Source organism: Rhipicephalus microplus, chromosome 10, assembly GCF_043290135.1.
Source record: "Rhipicephalus microplus isolate Deutch F79 chromosome 10, USDA_Rmic, whole genome shotgun sequence".
Taxonomy (NCBI): Eukaryota; Metazoa; Arthropoda; class Arachnida; order Ixodida; family Ixodidae; genus Rhipicephalus; species Rhipicephalus microplus.
The window spans coordinates 101,309,866-101,327,865 of record NC_134709.1 but is presented as its reverse complement, the minus strand read 5'-3'; the positions used below and the strand labels follow the sequence as shown (position 1 = coordinate 101,327,865).

Here is an 18,000-nt window from a genome sequence, read left to right as displayed (position 1 = left end):
TATAGTTATGATCATGTTTGCGTGGTTTCTCCATGTACCCCTGCTTTGTAATTGGGGCTTTATGTACCCCTCCCCCCCCCACCAGTAATGCTTCTAAGGGCGTTAGGTATTTGATAAATAAATAATGAACGCAATTCCATCCCGACATCGAACCTGTCTAAGACCAGTTTGTAACGGAGTTTCAAGCGCTGGCGCAGCCCTATTGTAAAATACGTAGCTAACACGTAGGATATCCGGGTTCGAATCCCATTGTATCATTCGTATTTTTCATTTGCCAAGTTGTTTTTATTTTCTTTCGTGCCATAGTGGTTACAGACACCGGATTCAGCAGACAACTACGGAGCACGCAACGCTTGTGATCTCATATCAGTTTTCACTGTAAAAAAAATGAAAAATCTATGGTTGGCATACAGTAGAAGAACTCTTTTTACCGCATGAAATATTGCTCGCAGAATCCCATATTCAGATCAGGCATGAAAGCAAGTGAAGTTTGCAAAGAATGGATGTTAGAAACTGCCCATCACTTTCGAAGCGTTCAGCTGGGCAGGTGCACACAGCAACTTACGTAGTCGGTACCTTGCTAATTATCGAACGATACTATAGCGGGCAGTTAGCAACACAGCAGACATTATGGGATAGTTTTAAACGGGTAATGTTACGCGCAAAAACATTCCTTTCTTTGCGGAGTGGTTGAAGGCAACACAATCAAACGAGGCCTGATCACGCTATCCCGTTCTACTTTGAAAGACGAAGCTCGAACGTCCTCCAACGTTTGTTAGATGAAATTATGCAGTGGGGGCCGATTTGTACTAGACTTCTTAATTCAAAACACAGCAGCTTCTGGGAAAAAGTAGAGAGAGATCCGAGATGCCTCATCGCAGTGAATGGGTATGCTTATATCTAAGAGGGCAACTGACTACTGCTTGCCTTTCCACTTTAAGAAAAAAGGTTCACTGCTAAAAAGCACTGGTTTCTCCGGCTTACTCTCACCTATGCTTTTGGAACCAATTTTCATTTATAAATCTCTTTTGATAGGTTGCCAGTGAAGGTTGTGAGAGGCAACAAGAATAAATTTATAATTTACTTTTATGTACGCTGATTCACAAAACTTCACTTGATTTGGTAAGTATTCATGGCATATATAGTGCACCTGGCCAGCGCTTGTTGTGTGTCAATTTTTTATTTGGTCCGCTTTTGTGCATCAATTGTTTTAGTATGAATCCTGTTGTTAAATTTAAAGTAGAAACTACATAGGGCAATATTCAAGAAAAGCTTTGCAATTTTAGGGGCAAAAAAGTAATTTTATTGTTACCACGTTACACACAAATTCGGTTCCGCAAACGCACACAAAGTCGGTTCTACATACACATACAAATTCAGTTTCACAAAATTATGGCACTTGACATCTGTGTTCACAATCAATGTATCACATCTTTGCACTCAATTGTTCTTGCACTGAGCACAACAAAAATTGGGTTTTTTTAGGTAGTTCTCAAGCCTTGAATCGGCGAACACGTCAAGACAACCCGGTTGTTGACGATTTTAATGAAAGCACAGGACCATCGTTTCAGAAGCTCCTCCTGTCCCAGTGAAAAGAATTCCGATTCCAAATGGTCCGTTACAATATTATACAATCGCACCAGCAGGGGCCATTGATATTTACGGTCCCTTGCTTGATGCACAGCCAAACCCCTGTTTTTCCACAACACGTACATACCAGTGATCAGCACTACACGTGCCATCGCGCCGTCTGGACATCTCTTCCTTTTGACAAATCTTTCTACACCCAAGGGGTGATACGCCCTGTCCACGAGGGGCCAAAAGGTCTTGGCCACTACAGAGGTTAACAAAGCGTGTTCGTTGTCCTCGTACATGCCGCAGTGCACGCACTGCTTGGACCGAACGTCGTGCCACTTGTACATTCACTCTGCCGTGGGCAGGATGGACCACCCGCAACGCCACACCACATCCTGAATGCTGCCCGGCAGCCAACTGGGCGTCAGCAACACCCACAGAAGACCTGGGTTTTTGGCCTCGCAGCCCGAACTTACAAGTAGCTCTTGAGTGAGCTCCGTGTTACGCACCTCCAAGATGGAGGTGTCCAGGTTTAGTGCGGCTATACGCTTATAAATCTCTACTACGTGCCTGTCGAAGGGCGTCGGGTTCATCGCCTTCGGCCCCGCGGGTTGCGTCGGCAGGAACAAACAACCCTGCACTCCCAAGAAATACGTTGCCAGTTTCCTGGCGGGTTGTTCCTCCTGAATTCGCAGGACCTTGAGGGTCGTCTTCAAAGCATACGTGTCCGCGAGGGCGACTGCCGAAAGGATGTTCCATCCGGCCTTCTCGCGAGGCAATCCCAACTGCTCGTATTTAACGAAGGCCGTTTTGGCATTCCAGAAAAACCTAATTATTTGGAACTTGACCTTACGCACGGTTTGGTACGGCATGACTACCGAGTTTGTCAAAAACCAAGGGCTCCAAGTAAAAACGCCCATGAGCAGATATTGACGTACGTAGTATGGAAAGTAAAATTCAAGTGCCCTGGTTATTTCCTGTTTCAGTGTCTTCACCTCCTCCTTTCAACACTGGCTGGTTACGCCAGTGGCCCTGTAATTTATTCCTAGGATAGTTACATTGTCTACGACAGAGATTCCGTGTAGACGCGTTACCGGAGATACATCAAGACATAAAGGCTTGCATTTATGCAAAATAAGTTTCGCTCCAGAGAGCTCTGCATAGGTTTTGAAAACTTGAAGGACGGCGGCGAGGCTGTCCTCATCCCTGTGATATATCGTGATGTCGTCTGCTTAGGCAGCCACCTTAAGTGAACCACTACCTGGGGTCTGCAATCCGAAGACACTAGGGTGTCTTTCTACCTGGACAAGGAAAGGTTCAACTGTCAGCGCAAACAACAGGGGGAAAGGGGCCAGCCCTGTCGCGCGCCTCGCGTTACCGGAAAAGAAGCTACCATTTCATTATTTATTGTTATATCACTACGAATGTCATTTTACAGTTCCATGATAAAGTTCATGAACTGTCTAGGAAAACCAAACGCCAATAGAGTGGCGAAAATATATTTATGTTCTGCCCTATCGAATGCTTGAGCTTGGTCTAGGGATGTAAGCCATCCCTCCCAGGCAGCACGCCGCCGTTGGACCAATCTTGGACCAACATCGGCTAACATCGGCACCGACGTCGGAAGTGCAACTTCTTCCAATGTTGGGCCGACGTTCAAGCCAATGATGGGCCGACGTTCTGCCGATGTTTTAGCCAGTATGCAACCAACATTGGGCCGACGAAGGCCCATCGTATTGCCGACAAAGCTGCCAATGTTCGGCCAACATTGGGCCATATTTCAGCCAATCACATGCCATTTTTACGCCGATGTTTGCTGCACGACGAATATTGGCTACGGATGTACGACCGACATTGGACCAATCCAGGGCCACATTGCAGCCAATCAAATGCCGTTATTACACCGATGTTTCCTGCACGACGAATATTGGCTACTGATTGGCTTGCCATTATGTAAACATTATTAGTAGGGAATTTTTCTTACAGAAAGATTTAAACAATATGCCTCGATGACCCGCTCTTGTAGCTTTGCAGCCCTGTATACTTGGGGCAACAGAAAATTGAATGCTGAAAACTGAAAGCAGTTACTCGATCTATTTCATCTTTTATTTCTCATTCTCTTTGCTAACACTAGAAGTGTAGTTTATTTTTTTACCAATTTATCTTTTGCAATAGCGAGTGCTTTATTTGGTACTGTTATTTGGTACAGCAGATCGAAAAAAGTCGTTAGGAAGTAAATGCTGAAAGCGTATGTCCCCCACTTGCAATCCCCACATATGTCCCCCACATGGTAATCAAGAATATTCATAGTTTAGAGCATTTTTTTTGTAACTAAAACATGGTGATGGTGCTTCCGAATCAGCATAAGCTAGCCGAACAGTGCACCACCGACAGTCTGCAGACTATTTATTCTTTGTTTTTTTTTTATTTATTTGGTACAACAAAAAATGTATACATTGAAAAATATATATACACAACTAAAAAAGGCCCGCTCTACTGCAGGTCAGGTTGCGTTGGGGGCACAGTGACAGTGGTGCTGTGAAGGCCCTGGCTGCTGTGGCTGGGCAGGAAGCCAGCTGCCGCGAGCAGCCGATAATCTGCACTCTGAGAGTGGGGATCATCGGGCTGCTCCACAACAAATGTTTCTCTGAAGCGCCGCTTCCTGCCCCCACAGCGATCACCAGACCCTGGCAGCCACCTCTTAATAAAGTTGAGGGCCTCCGCCTGGTCGCACCCTGCTTTTTGGCAGATGACATCTGCATACAAGAACAGAAATACCATAGTACACATGAAGCACTGCAGTACAGAGAATACACAAGGGTACACACACATAAAACAATGAACAAGTCTAACCTGTCACTAATCTACAGAGCCTCAGGTTCACAAAGGCCCTTTTCCCTTTTCTGCCATGAAGGCTGTACAGCACTTGCACGTCATGTGCCAATACAGCCTTCATGGCATTCACACCAATTTCTCGGAGGCCACGTCCCCCAATCTGCAGGAGGTGCTTGCGCTGTAAAAAAATGCAAGAAGCATAGCTAGGGTAAACGCAACAGCACATCGAAATGTTTTCATGATAAATATCTGCAAGAAGAGGACACTGAAAACAACAACTTGAATTTTTGGGCATCACAACATTTCATTGTATTTTTATGCTAACTTCAACTCACTTGACCTAAAATGGTTTCCACATCAGCCCTCTCACACTCAGTGTGAGAACCTTTCAGAGTCCTTCCCTGAATGCAGTTTCGCTGTTATGAAATCAAATACAACACTGTTATAACCCTTAATAAGTATTGATTCTAGCTATAAAATAGTATAATTACTTTGTACAGTGCTCAAATTCCAATACACGTTTCTTCGAGGTTACAATGTCTTTGCCTGAATGTTGACCAGGAGTAGCTTCTACAGGTGAAAAACGATAAAATATGTGGAATTCAAAAAGAAGCTTGGACATGTTTTTAATCAATGCATTGTAAGCAGAGCACAACAAGATAAATGAACATGATCAAGGCGTACTAAGAGGCAACCTTAGAGCGACCAAATCTTGGTCATAGATGAAACTGATAGAAAAATAAAAGTCGCACTAGATGGTCGCACCATTTGCTGTTTATATTTTTCTGTGATAGCCAACAAAGAGGCATGTCGCTGTAGAAATCTCATCACAATAAACAAGGGTGCATTTTTCTTCACACTGCGAAATTGGGTGCATGTTAGATTTTTAAAAAAGTAAGAAATCGGCTAACACAAGGCAGGGTGAACTGTAGCTCAAAGTAGAGAGAGCCGCACCGGACAGGAAATAGGGTGATAAATGAACAAAATTACTGAATGTCTGTTTTAAGCAGGCTATTGCTAGTCACTGCCCATCAAACACACCATGCCGCCTACATCGTCTGCTAGCTTAGGACAATTCACTCGGACTTCACAGACTATAGTAAATACAGTCGAATCTCATTAATTCCAACACACTTAATTTGAACTGACACTGTGGTCCTATCAAAGCTATACCGCGCTCCGAAAATGCTCTCAGCACCCCGCCCAATCCTGCGGTGGCACTTCAGACACCTCATCGCTGTGCTTGAAGAAGAAAATGAAGAAAAGGAAAGAAAAGACTGCGGTGGAATGTTTGCCAAATGCCAATCTGCGACATTCCTGTGCCACGCTTCGGCTTTTTCCGTCCCTGCCATGTAGAGACCCTTCTCCACTTAACACTGCGCATGAAGAGAAAGAGGGGAAAAAAAGCTGTCGCAGAGAGTTGGCTCTCTCATGCCGATCTGCAACTCGCCGGTGTCACGCTTCCCTGTTTTTCGTTCCTGCTATGTAGAGACTCTTCTCCTTTCAACACCGCGCATGAAGAGAGAAAAAAAAAAGCTGCCGCGGAGTGTTTCTCTCTCGAATGCTGATCTGCTTTTCTCCAGGTGGAGACGCTCCTCCATTCTCATCATGTGCTGGCCACGCTCCGGCTGCCGCGCAGATAATAACAGCGGAAACACAGTTGTTTTCGAAGAGTGTCAGCACTGGACATTGCCACGCGCAACTTCTTTTGCCAGGAGAATACTGAAGCCGAAGTACAAATGCTTTGCAAACTGCACGCAAAACTTGTTGACTCGTTGTAAGGCCAACGTGTACAGACATGTATTGACTACTTTAATTAATGACGGATGTCCTGTAATTTGTGAATAAAACTCCATGCACATGCATCACTGCATGGTGAGCCCTCCGCTCGTTTACCGTATTTACTCAATTCTACCGCGCCCTCGATTGTAACGCGCCCCCGATTTCCACGACAAAAAAAAAAAAAAAAAACCTAAGACATCAGTTGCAACGCGCACTCTTTTTTCTCGTTGGCCCGCTTGATCACACCACTCGCGAAAAGGACTCTTTTTGACAGCGTCTTCCGTTTAAGTATGAAGTACGGGGGAAGCTTATGCCTATCTGACGTGCAACAGAGCATTGCTGTCACTGTAGTTTTACCGTGGCCCGATGTCAGTACACAAACTTGCTTCTCCTAGACAGTTGTGGTGCCAGGCATGTCGAAGTAAAGAGGCGTGTGATCGGCATTCCCGATTTGCCCAAGCAGGTAGCCGTTGTTGTGCCGCAAGTTTAGGAGGAACCTCTGAAGACTCTGAAGCTTTTCTTCGTACTCCTCCGGCAACTTACGGCATATGCCCATTGGCCTTCGGAGGGAAAAGCTTTTTCTCTTCATAAAGTTCGTTAGCCAGCACCTGCTCGCTTTAAAATGGCTCTGCATTAGCCCTTTTTCTAAGGCTAACTGCATAGCCTGCACTTGGAGCAGTTCTGTCGTCACGGGCCGCTGTGCCGCTCACTGCTTAATCCCATACTCGCCGAGCAGCTCTTCAATTTGTGGAAACTGACCCTGCTGTGGTCCACTGAAGCCTTTGCGTGAATCTCTGCTGTCGACAATATTCTGCTTTTGTTTCCGCCAGTCCCGCACGCACGTTTCGGGAACTTCGAATGACCGCGATGCGGCCCGATTTCTGTCCGTTCCGGCACACGCGACGACTTTTCTTTTAGAAGCAGCATTGTGGTGCACTCGTCGAGTTTTTGGAGTCGGCCCTACCATGCCGTCGATGCTAATGTACTACAAGATGACGAACTCCTCAGCACACGTATGAAGTGCCGCGCATGGGAAACACATAGGCAGAAATGACCGACGCGCCATGCCGACGCACGTAGGGGGCGGCCATTTTGTAAGTGGCGATGGCAATAGAATGACCATATTCATTTTTTTTTTCGTACTCGATTTTAACGCACATGCGATTTATGAACTCTCTTAATCGGGAAAAAGGTGCGTGTTAGATTCAAGTAATTACGGTAACTTTCATTATTTTGAACTTCTTTTAATTTGAACAAATTTTCTGGCCTCTTTGAGTACGAATTATTCATATTCGACTGTAGTACAGTGGCTCATGAGATAACCTGACTAGTTTGTTTCCCGAAACACAGTATCTTAAAGCAGTACTAAATTTCTGCATGTTACATAGGCATATTAAAAATCAAGAAATATACACCAAAGCCACAGCCACAGCTTTACTCTGCACAGCTGCCTCTGCTGCCTCCACTTCTCCAATTGTACCAGCAGGCAGCCGGGGAAGGTCGGAGGGGCGCTGTGCTGGCTGGGCGTGCTGAGGCACGGACAAGAGCCGTACCTCGTGCTTCAGCTGTCGCACCTCCTGCAGAACCTCTCTTTGTTGCTGCCGGATGCCAAGTTGGATCCGCAGGATCCGTAGCAATAGAGCTGAAACATACAAGAGTACATACATACCATATTTACTCGCACAATTTGCATCCTCACATAATTTGCTCACCAGTATAATTAGCCAGCCTGCTTTACTACAAGAAACTTTTTGCTCGCATACTTTGCCCTCCCCAACCAGCCCGAGCCACCTTGCCAGCACACACACAGACACATTTGACTTCATGATGCTCTGATCAGGCACATCTCTTGTCGAGCAGGCGAGTGCAGTCTTACACAAAATGGACTGAGTGCAAGGTACCTTCTTCCATGAACTTTTATGCTTTCCCTAGAACATAGAACTTGAAAACCGAAACCTGTTTATGTGTAGTCCGAAATGCCTAAAGGTTTGCCTCCTATCTTCCCACCTCTTCCACGGCAAGAATGTATTCCCGAGACACAGCACAGATGTTGAACGCGTGCAAGGACCTGTCACATCTATTAGATGAGGCAGGTTTTCGCACTATTTTTTTTTTTTTCGGTTTCGCCATCTGGCCATTGCGTTTTTACCGTTCCTTGTGATAGGCTACAATAATTATATACGAGGCAGATTGCTGTTATAAAGCTTACCGGAGAAAACTGAAACCGTGCTACCGCTAAGCACATCAGCGTGGAGTTCTTCGACATGCAATATTCAGTATGGGAGCCAGCAGAAGAGTGCGTTGAATAAGACTTAGCATAGAAGCTTGGGTGTGTTGGTTAGATATCGGAGGGAACACAATGCAATAGAAGACTGGGAGAAGGAATGGACACACACACACATGAAGGGCGACACACACAGCGCTGTGTTGGCATCGCGCTTCCTTGTCTGCATCTTACTTTACGTTGGGTTCCCGACAATTATTGGAGAGTACTTATGTTCTCTGGTATAACCCTGTCATGGGAACTGGTTTTTGTGAGCACTGTTCGGAAGAACTTCAAGAAAATGGGGGCATTTGAACAGGCTTAGCAAACAAATGACAATCCGCTTTGAGACAGCTGTGACAGCGCCTGCAACATATATTCCCAGTTGAGCTTTTAGGCCAGCGATTCCTACTAGCTTCGCACATGACCAGATTGACAAAAAAAGTACACATAATACGCGAGTATATACCGCATTTGACTCTGTAGCTTTGATGAACCAGGCAGATACACAAATTTATCCAAAACTCCATTGATTCTGTTGCAAAATTATTCAACAAACAAATTACGATGTTATCCATGTTACTATATGATTGTGGCACTTTACCATTGCAGCTTTCCAGGAGGCACACATAGTGCAGCACCACTCGCAGTTAATTGTATGCAGTAGGTTGCTCACAGCAACTGACTGCATGCAATGGTGAACACCTTGCATGCTTGCACCGCTGTTTCAGCATGCTGGCTGCTTCCCATACGGCTATCAATTGATGTTCACAAAATTGGGAAGATGAAGAAAGACTACACAGTGCCCTCTGGCCACCCTATACTCCAAACCTCCAGCCAACAAACAAACAAAAGAAACAGAAGTATGCAAATGAATATTATTCCCAATGCAGCTGGAATGGAGTGTAGTTCTCACCAATTCTGTGTGTTAAGTCAATATGGAGTGAGTTAACTCCATAAAGTAGCTTTTCTCATAACAGTGTTCACTCTATTGCAACACAAGAAGTGACTTCATAGCATCTAGAAGGAAAAATAGAATCTTCAGTATTTGATAGAAATGTGAGGCTCTACCTTAAAACAACAATAATCTGGAAAAAGAACTCATTACATTCGAAAAAAAAAAGGTAGCACAGTTGATCCCCTTTACAAGAGACACTGATGTAACAGACAAACGGGGATAAGAGGCACCAGTGTGCAGGCTGACATTTGGCCCATCATGCATCAGGCACTCCGTAGATGCGCCTGTGCAGCCGGGAGCCCTGCAGTCAAGCATGCTGAGCAAGACTGTTGACCACTGTACAATGACACATTGCCACAAAATTTCAAAACTTCATTTCACAGACTTCTGCAAAAGCTTCTTACACTCTTGCATAATTTTTGCACAAGCTTCTCTCATTCTTGCGTGATTTTCGTCAGAACATATAAATGTTGGAAGTTGTATGTTCCCAAAAACATGCACAATACAAATAGCATACATTAAAGTCTATCACTTAATACGTGCATAGTGTAACAATGAAAGGAAACTCACGCATGGTTTGCTCCGAGCCTTCCCCGTGCGGTGCCTCCTTGAGCCTTGGAGAGCACTGTACAGCTAGAGCAAAGTAGCATCAATCCAGTGTTAATGGCAGGTTAACAAGACAACAAAACTAACCCCCATATTCATAAACACTCCCCGACTCGACTTTCACCCTTCATTTGACAGAGTTGAGCCCTGTGCCGCTGCTCGTTTGAAAGCGACGCTGCGCTACTCGAGTATCACAGCAGATTATTGCTGACATGCAGCAATTTTCTTTGCTTAGAGACGGCGCTCCCATCAGCCATCTCAAGTGAAGGTGAAGCGTTGAGTGGAGGGACGTTCTAGAATACGGGGGTAAGATTGGTTGCAAGAACACTACAATAGACACACTTAATTTTTACACTTCATCTATATTGTACAGCTACACACATTCTGCATCCTTATAATGCAACATATACATACAGGCTTATAAAGTAAACACTGTAGGCTGCTCAAATAACACCTACACAAAAAAATTACACAAAAGTGGCCATGCGCAAAGTACTTTTATTTGAAACTCACAAAACTTTTGTGGTGATGGAGCCTCCAAGCGTAACCTATGAGACCTTCGCAGCTTTCATAAAGTACAAAAAACAATATGGTATGTGTGTGTGTATGTACGCATGAAGCTTCAGCCTTTACATACGGTTTCTTGAAAGAATCGACTATGAATTTTATGGCACCTGTGTCCTTCAGCGCAATTGAAAGCCTGCTGATCAGTGTGTGCAATTGTGGAATAGTTACATGGAAAATGGCGAGAAACACCTAAAATCAAATTTTTCTAGCTAGGAAATATGCAGCTGTGTATACACAACACATGCTGCAAACAGTGGGAGGTGACCACAAGAATGATTTGAGTGTAAGCGGCAGTATTCCACATTCATGCACCCCGCCATTTTCAACTGTTGCCCAAAAGCAGCACCACTTCAGCGTGCTACTTTTTTTTTTACATCATAAACAGCACGGAATACAGCGGGGATGAAAACAACATATGCAATTAAATTTTGAGCACTATTTAAGGTGCGCATGATTGATTGATATGTGGGGTGTAACGTCCCAAAACCACTATATGATTATGATAGACGCCGTAGTGGAGGGCTCCGGAAATTTAGACCACCTGGGGTTCTTTAACGTGCACCTAAATCTGAGCACACGGGCCTACAACATTCCCGCCTCCATCGGAAATGCAGCCGCCGCAACCGGGATTCGAACCCGCGCCCTGCGGGTCAGCAGCCGAGTACCTTAGCCACTAGACCACCGCGGCGGGGATGGTGCGCATGAAAAAAAAAAAAAAAATAGGCCTTTGTACAACGACGAATGCATAATTTGCCTTCACGGACCTTCTGTTAGGCTGCACCACATACAGATTTTTTGTGGCTTTCAAAAGAGATTTGAAAAAAAAAAATGATAATAACCGTGTTTACTCTCGTCATGAGCGCACTCGCTAAGTCACCCTCATTTCAGTCGCCAAAATTTTGAATTTTTTTTTTCTTCCACATATTAAACACACACCTTACGTTCATCCGCTGAAGTCCCGCGGGCTCCCCCCCCCCCCCCCCTTGCCGCCTTCGCTGGCTGCCACGTGCCATTTTATTTTTGTTTCTATTTGTTCACGGAACGTCCCCTGTCTTTTTTAATTATCTCTTGTAACATATGTGGCATTATCTTGTTCCCGAGGTGCCACAGGTGCTCTGCTATGTAGATGCACCATTAAACTAGTATTTTTGATCAACTGGGCATTTCTGATGTTTACCTTGCAAGTACGTAAAACTGGCATGCTTCTTGATCTACAATACACATGTGGCTTGTCTCACTTTGAAGGAAAAGTTAGCATACAATGGTGTAAATGCTTAGAATTTGAAATATTGAGGCAGCAGCACACCGGAGATGATCATATGGTAAAGAAACAAGTGCTGCCTTATCCGTCAATAAATTTTGCGAGCTAAAAAAAGTACAAAAGCACAGCGAGGCTATGATGTGGTTCAACCTGTGGATTCGCTTCATTTATCACGCCATATGATGAAGCTTCCTTTGGTAAAACTGCTCAGATAAGAAAAAAAGTTTGCTGTCCAATACAGCAACTATACAAAGTGTGCACGTGCATCTCCCAGCGCCTTTTCGTCACTTCCGAAATGCGCCACCAACATGCCCGGGCACCAACCGAATCTATCGCCTACAACTGCCATGTTGTCTCCTCGTGCTTGCACCCGTTTAGTTTTGCCTCACGATGCAAGTTTGAGAAATTATGAGCTGCTAGTGAGGCAAGTTGATTCAGTAGTCCACGCAGAGGGAGCAGAGCTTAGGGTGTTTCTTCGCTGAAACTTATAACCTGAAATTGAGAACGCACATTGCGATTTTCCTAAATGTACCAGCGTATTTGGCTGGTGCAGATTAACAAAAGCTACTTGAAGAAACTTTGCAATATTTGCATCTTCAGGTGCAACTTCATTACGGGTAAGTGCCATAGCCAAGTATTTACCTGCAAACAGATATAGCTTACCAAGATACTGTACATACAAACTTGTCCGCAGTTAAAATCATGATGGCGAGGAAGGCGGTTAAAATCGTGAGGGCGATCGTGGAGATTTGGTATTGCATTGAAACAAACTATAAAGAATGGGAAACAATATTAGTTCACTTTGAAGTATAGCCGATCGGTTCAAGTTGGGCGTCAGGATTTTTTTTTATTAGTCAATTAATTCTATACACGGTCTCTATCATGTTCAGTGACTCCACTGTACATTAGCGTACAACAAAAGCAAAATACAAAGTGAAAAGTGTGTTAAAGCATACGCGAAAAATAAAGTGATGACTGGCATTACTGCGGCACACACCACGCAAAGTCGCTATCTGCCTTGTATAATATTTTCCTCGACTATTTCCGCAAATTGCAATCAAAGAGGCTCAAGCTCAACATCAGCACTGTTTAAAACACTTGGGGGGGGGCATTGCTACTTTGGTGGCGTAGGCCGTGACAATATATTCATAATATTATATCTCTTGAAAACTTGCCTAGCTCTGCACGACTAGTTTTCGATGGGAGCAGCTGCGCTTCGCACATCCACTCTTAAAATTGCGGCTCGAGAGATTTTGAGCTTTCACTTGTTTTTGGGCCAGGCAATTTGTAGTAAAAGCAAGATAATAAACCCTCATAGGTTGTGGCGGGCAGCCCGTGTACGCCGTGGCTGGTATATGTGTCGCACATCTTGATTATCTGGTCTTGTATTGAGTGAACGAGCGAGGCCTTCCTAATCCAATGAGCTCGTTAAAGTAAGACAACAAAAAACCACAATGCTTCCATATCGTTCACAGCAACAGATGACGAGCCCCCAACAAACCGCACTGCAGCACGTGAACTGCCGTAAGTACCCAGGGAGTTACACGGGCATGGCGGGAGAGGGCGACAACGGCAGAAGTGACATCACAAGAACACTATTTATAAAGGGGACATTTAAAGACCTTTTTCCCATTTTTAAACTTCGTGCACTGTTCTGTCACAATTTATAGCTCAGAATAGTTGTATTTTGAAAAGAGCACTAATTTATAAGCCCAATGGTTCAAGGATGGGTGCATTTAGGGGGCCCATTCTACGTTTTACTTATGCCCTTCAAGAACTTGCTTACAGGGCCAAAGTCCTGTTTCAGAAAGAACACGCTAGTGCGTGGCCAGCAGTCCGTCAAGCATTAGTGCTGGTGAGATTTGGAAATGCAGCGCATGAGCATCCTCATCTGCTACTTCTCTGCTCATGCTCTCGGGGCTTACTTGCGAGGCACGGTCCTTCACACTTTTCATTTTCACACAGTAAATCAACTGATACCAACTCTGCCTTCCATTATTTAATAAACCAATATTTCATGGTCACGAGGACGAGCTTAAAATGTTTGCTACATCAGACCTGAACAGCATTTTGAGTCATCGAAACTTGCTAGTTGCAGCGAGCATTATGCAAAAAATATGATGTGCTTTACGGTGACAACTTGTAAAACACTGCAGCAACGATTAAAATCATGCATTTTTTGTGCTCACAGGAAATCCCTGAAGCAGGAGGCACTGGGCTAGATAAATTGCGCAGCTAAAATACGGATGCGCTTTCCAATGCTGTCATGCGTACAGGCGGAGAAATGGCAGACAAAACTGGGCGCACCCCGATTCTATGCGCAGGCGTCCCATTCACAAGCCTCGCTGCCAGTTGGCACAACATGGCTCACTGTCCATGAGCTCGCTTGTTTCCTGTAACAGTGGACCATACGGTACACCTATTTAAAAACGAGGATAGAATGTATATAATGCAGCATCTGATGAAGCCATGATGATGTGTTGCTGATGAAATCTGGAACTCTAGTTAGTACCCTTATTGTTAACCAGCCGACCGACTAGCAAAAAGATTTGCGACTGAAATGATGGCATCTACACCTGCCCTTAAAGGGACACTGAACAAAGTTTTTGCCGCCGAGATTTTCAGCCAAAGCAAAAGATTGGGCCATGAAATTCATAGACAATAATAATTTTAAGCAGAAACTACGAAAACATACTGAATTTAATGAGCCTTTTACAAAATGCCGCGTCTAGCTCTTAGACACGGCGTTTTCTAAAAGTTCGCGACATTTATTTTTCAAGTGTTTTTTTTTTGTTATTCAAGACAAATCTACGGTGCATTGTTCACAGAAAACAAAATTGCCTCGGTAAGAATTCTTTGCGAGCAGCTTACTAATTTTAAGGCAGGCGCGTTGATTCGTGAACTGAAGGATGCGAGTGATCGATCTTGCCTGCTAGTGGCTAGGCGACAAAGGCTTTACCTCATGTCCTGGTGTAGCTAAGTCACGCAAATGGAGCAGAAAATGTGCATTATAATTTATTTCACCTAAATATCACACGTATGTGACTTATTGCCGGTGACAGGTGATCAGGATGAAGTCGACAAGTTGCAAATCTGAACAAGAATTCACTCGAATGAAAAACCAACCTATACTCACGTCCACGGTGAAGTCGAACACGTCGTCCGTCAATGTTGTCGCTGATGCCCGAAGGAAAAGAGAAGAGGACAAGCGACGGGGTCGTCTCTTTCTATAAAGTCGGCGGAACTGCCAGAACGGCCAACACAAAAGGCATCGGGTTGACATTCCTCCATCTGGGCATCCGTCGCTCCACCCGGGCATGCAGCTGCTACTGGTTCTACTACTATCCTCTTCCACGTGCCTCTTCCCGACATTGCAGTGTTGCTGCCATACTCGCGAACCTTTTTGAATTAAAGCACGCAATCATGTATTATCGTGCGCCATACTAAACTTAAGAACAGTGCGCCGGTACATGAGATGACGAAGCGCGGTCCACGCCATCACAAGAGCAATTAGAGAAATGAAACAAAGAAAACAAAAATGTATAAAATATTTTGTCTCAATACGATCCGCAATCCAGTTTCCTGCAGCGGCTTTTGGCTCTGTATGAACGGCCAAGCCAGTGCCAAGCCAAGCTTGCGTCCCTGATCAGCTGTTTGTTTCCATCGAGAATTCAACAGTGAACTGGCAATTTGTTTAGATGATATTGCTTAAGGGCTTGAAATTAAATATTTCTCTACGTACTACTGCTGTACTTTTCCTCTCTGTTTCCTGATCACAGTGATGAGATTGAGGAAGTTACAATTTAGAAAACAGCAAGTGCAGCTCAAGCATTGCTAGTATCGCTGTTTCGGTAATAAAATGTTACAAAGATTTTGCCCCGCGACCTGCTTGCCGTGTTCGAGCACCCAGTAGAAATTTACGGTGCCGCGTTTGAAAGAGTTGAATAAAATTGCAACATTACAAAAGAAAGGCTCTGAAGCAACATCGCATTTTATCAGGCCTACACCTCCCACACCTAGACGAGTAAAACTCGTCGATATTATCTTGCAAAGCTGTGTATAATATTTAAAACACATTCTTTAGCCCACGATGAATTGTTCTCTCGTGTGGCTTCTCCATTTGGTACTGTCATGTTAACTTACAAAGGCAACTTTCCATATTTAGTCTCTTTAGATGTTGCAAAAGCTTGACACGTGGTGTGTATGCCATACTGATAATTCTCCTCGTAACCTGGGTCCGCCTCTTTAAACAGCGTCGAATTTTATTGTTCGCAATTGTGTTTATTTTATACTGTAAGCGAGCTGTGTGATTTCATCAATATTCACGAGTGTTCCCTGACTATAAAAACACGTGCGTCTTATTTGGTGCGGTGCACGTTTGTATGTAGCAAAAAATGTCATTTCGTCAGCGTGTGTCTGCATACACTTGCATGCCCTGCAGTACGTGTACATAATTAATGCAGTAAGGACTGCAATGCATAGCCTTGCATGGGACATATATTCCATGCAACCTCAGAGAAATGTTGTTTGTTATGAGCCTACTGTTTATCATTACATTTTTTTTTTTCGTTAAAGTTTCATCTCCATATAAAGCAGCTGTATACAGGCACGAGCTTCAGCAGCTTCCTCGTTGTTCCATTTTAAATAAAAACACCAGGCCTATCCGAATCAATGATCTGTTTGCTATCATTAATGTTATGTGTTCTACGATGTACACAAGGACAGTAGTATACAAAAAATAGGGAGGGAATTGAATGTCCTGCCTGCATGGCTGCGCCGTTTCACAAGATCAGGCGCTGCGCTGTGAAGCTTCCTACCGGCCTGCAGAAATTCAAGGGAGCGTACAATAGCGTGGTTCAAGAGGACTTGTGGGGAATACTTGACACACTGGGTGTAAAAGATGGAGTCACTAATCGTTTAACGGAAATCTATAAAACTAACAAGGTAGCTAAAGTGGGAAAAACAGGTATCCAAGCCCACAGTGGTGAAACGTGGACTTAGGCAGGCGTGCCCACTGTCACCCTTCTTATTCATGATGTACGTATACAAGGATTAAAGGCAAGGGGACTTGGCTTCAACCTCTCTTTAGTCAAACAAGGAAAACTCATTGATCAGGCACTACCAGCATTAACCTGCGCAGATGATATAGTGCTAATGGCCGACAACAAGGAAGATTTGCAGAGGTGGATGGACATCTGCGGTAATGAGGGAGATAGGTTAGATTTTAGATTCAGTTAGGAAAAATCAGTAGTCATGATTTTTAATGATAACAAAGGCAGTGAGCTTAGAACACAGGAAGTCACGCTAGAGATAACAGATAAATACAAATAACTGGGCATATGGATAAGCAATGGGACCGAGTACCTGAGGGAACACGAAATATGCGTGACGACTAAAGATAACAGGAATGCAGCAGTGATGAAAAATAGGGCACTGTGGAATTACAATAGGTATAATGTTGTGAGAGGAATATGGAAAGGGGTCATGGTTCCTGGGCTGACGTTCGGCAATGCGGTCTTGTGCATGAGGTCAGAAGTTCAAGCAAGATTAGAAATTAGGCAACGTGAAATATGTAGGCTTGCTTTAGGAGCTCACGGGAATACACCAAACCAGGGAGTGCAAGGTGGTATGGGATGGACATCATTTGATGGCAGGGAAGCTAGCAGCAAGATAAAATTTGAGAAGCGATTGAGAGAAATGGGGGAGGAGCGTTGGACTATGAAGGTTTTCAGCTATTTGTACATGAAGAATGTCAATACAAAATGGAGGAAGCGAACCAGGAAATTGACTGGTAAATACTTAGAAAGCAGCAGGTGGCCAAACCAGAAAGAACTATCGGTTAAAAAGGAACTGCAGGAAACGGAGACTGACATGTGGAGAATTGGCATGATTAAGAAGTCTGCACTAGAGATCTATCGAACTTTTAAGCAGGAAATTGCCAAAGAAAGAATCTATGATAATACTCAGGGTAGTTCTCTACTGTTTGAGGCCAGGACGGGAGTATTGCGAACCAAGACATATCGGGCCAAATATGAAGAGGTAGACACAATATGCAGTGCGTGGGAAGAGAAAGTAAAAACTGCCGAACACTTGACAATGCTCTGTAAAGGGCTTCACCTTATAGTTCAAGATGATGGCGCAGAGTTTTTTAAA

At 44.2% G+C, this 18,000-nt stretch overlaps 1 protein-coding gene across 3 annotated transcripts; it reads right to left on the bottom strand.

Annotated features, from left to right (window-relative positions):
- Nucleotides 1-3,980: 3,980 nt before the first annotated feature.
- LOC142774832 (uncharacterized) lies at nt 3,981-15,265 on the bottom strand. 3 transcript variants are annotated; one of them, XM_075875963.1, is made up of 5 exons: nt 14,974-15,265; nt 9,984-10,046; nt 7,746-7,834; nt 4,429-4,588; nt 3,981-4,331 (listed from the first exon to the last, which is right to left on the bottom strand). In XM_075875963.1, exons 1-5 carry the CDS (start codon nt 15,164-15,166, stop codon nt 4,069-4,071), a joined length of 768 nt encoding a protein of 255 aa, XP_075732078.1. In that variant the 5' UTR covers nt 15,167-15,265; the 3' UTR covers nt 3,981-4,068. The 3 variants fall into 3 exon arrangements, with proteins under 3 accessions (XP_075732078.1, XP_075732079.1, XP_075732080.1); XM_075875964.1 differs by having other exon boundaries at nt 9,984-10,038; nt 14,984-15,265; XM_075875965.1 differs by having other exon boundaries at nt 14,984-15,263.
- Nucleotides 15,266-18,000: the final 2,735 nt, after the last annotated feature.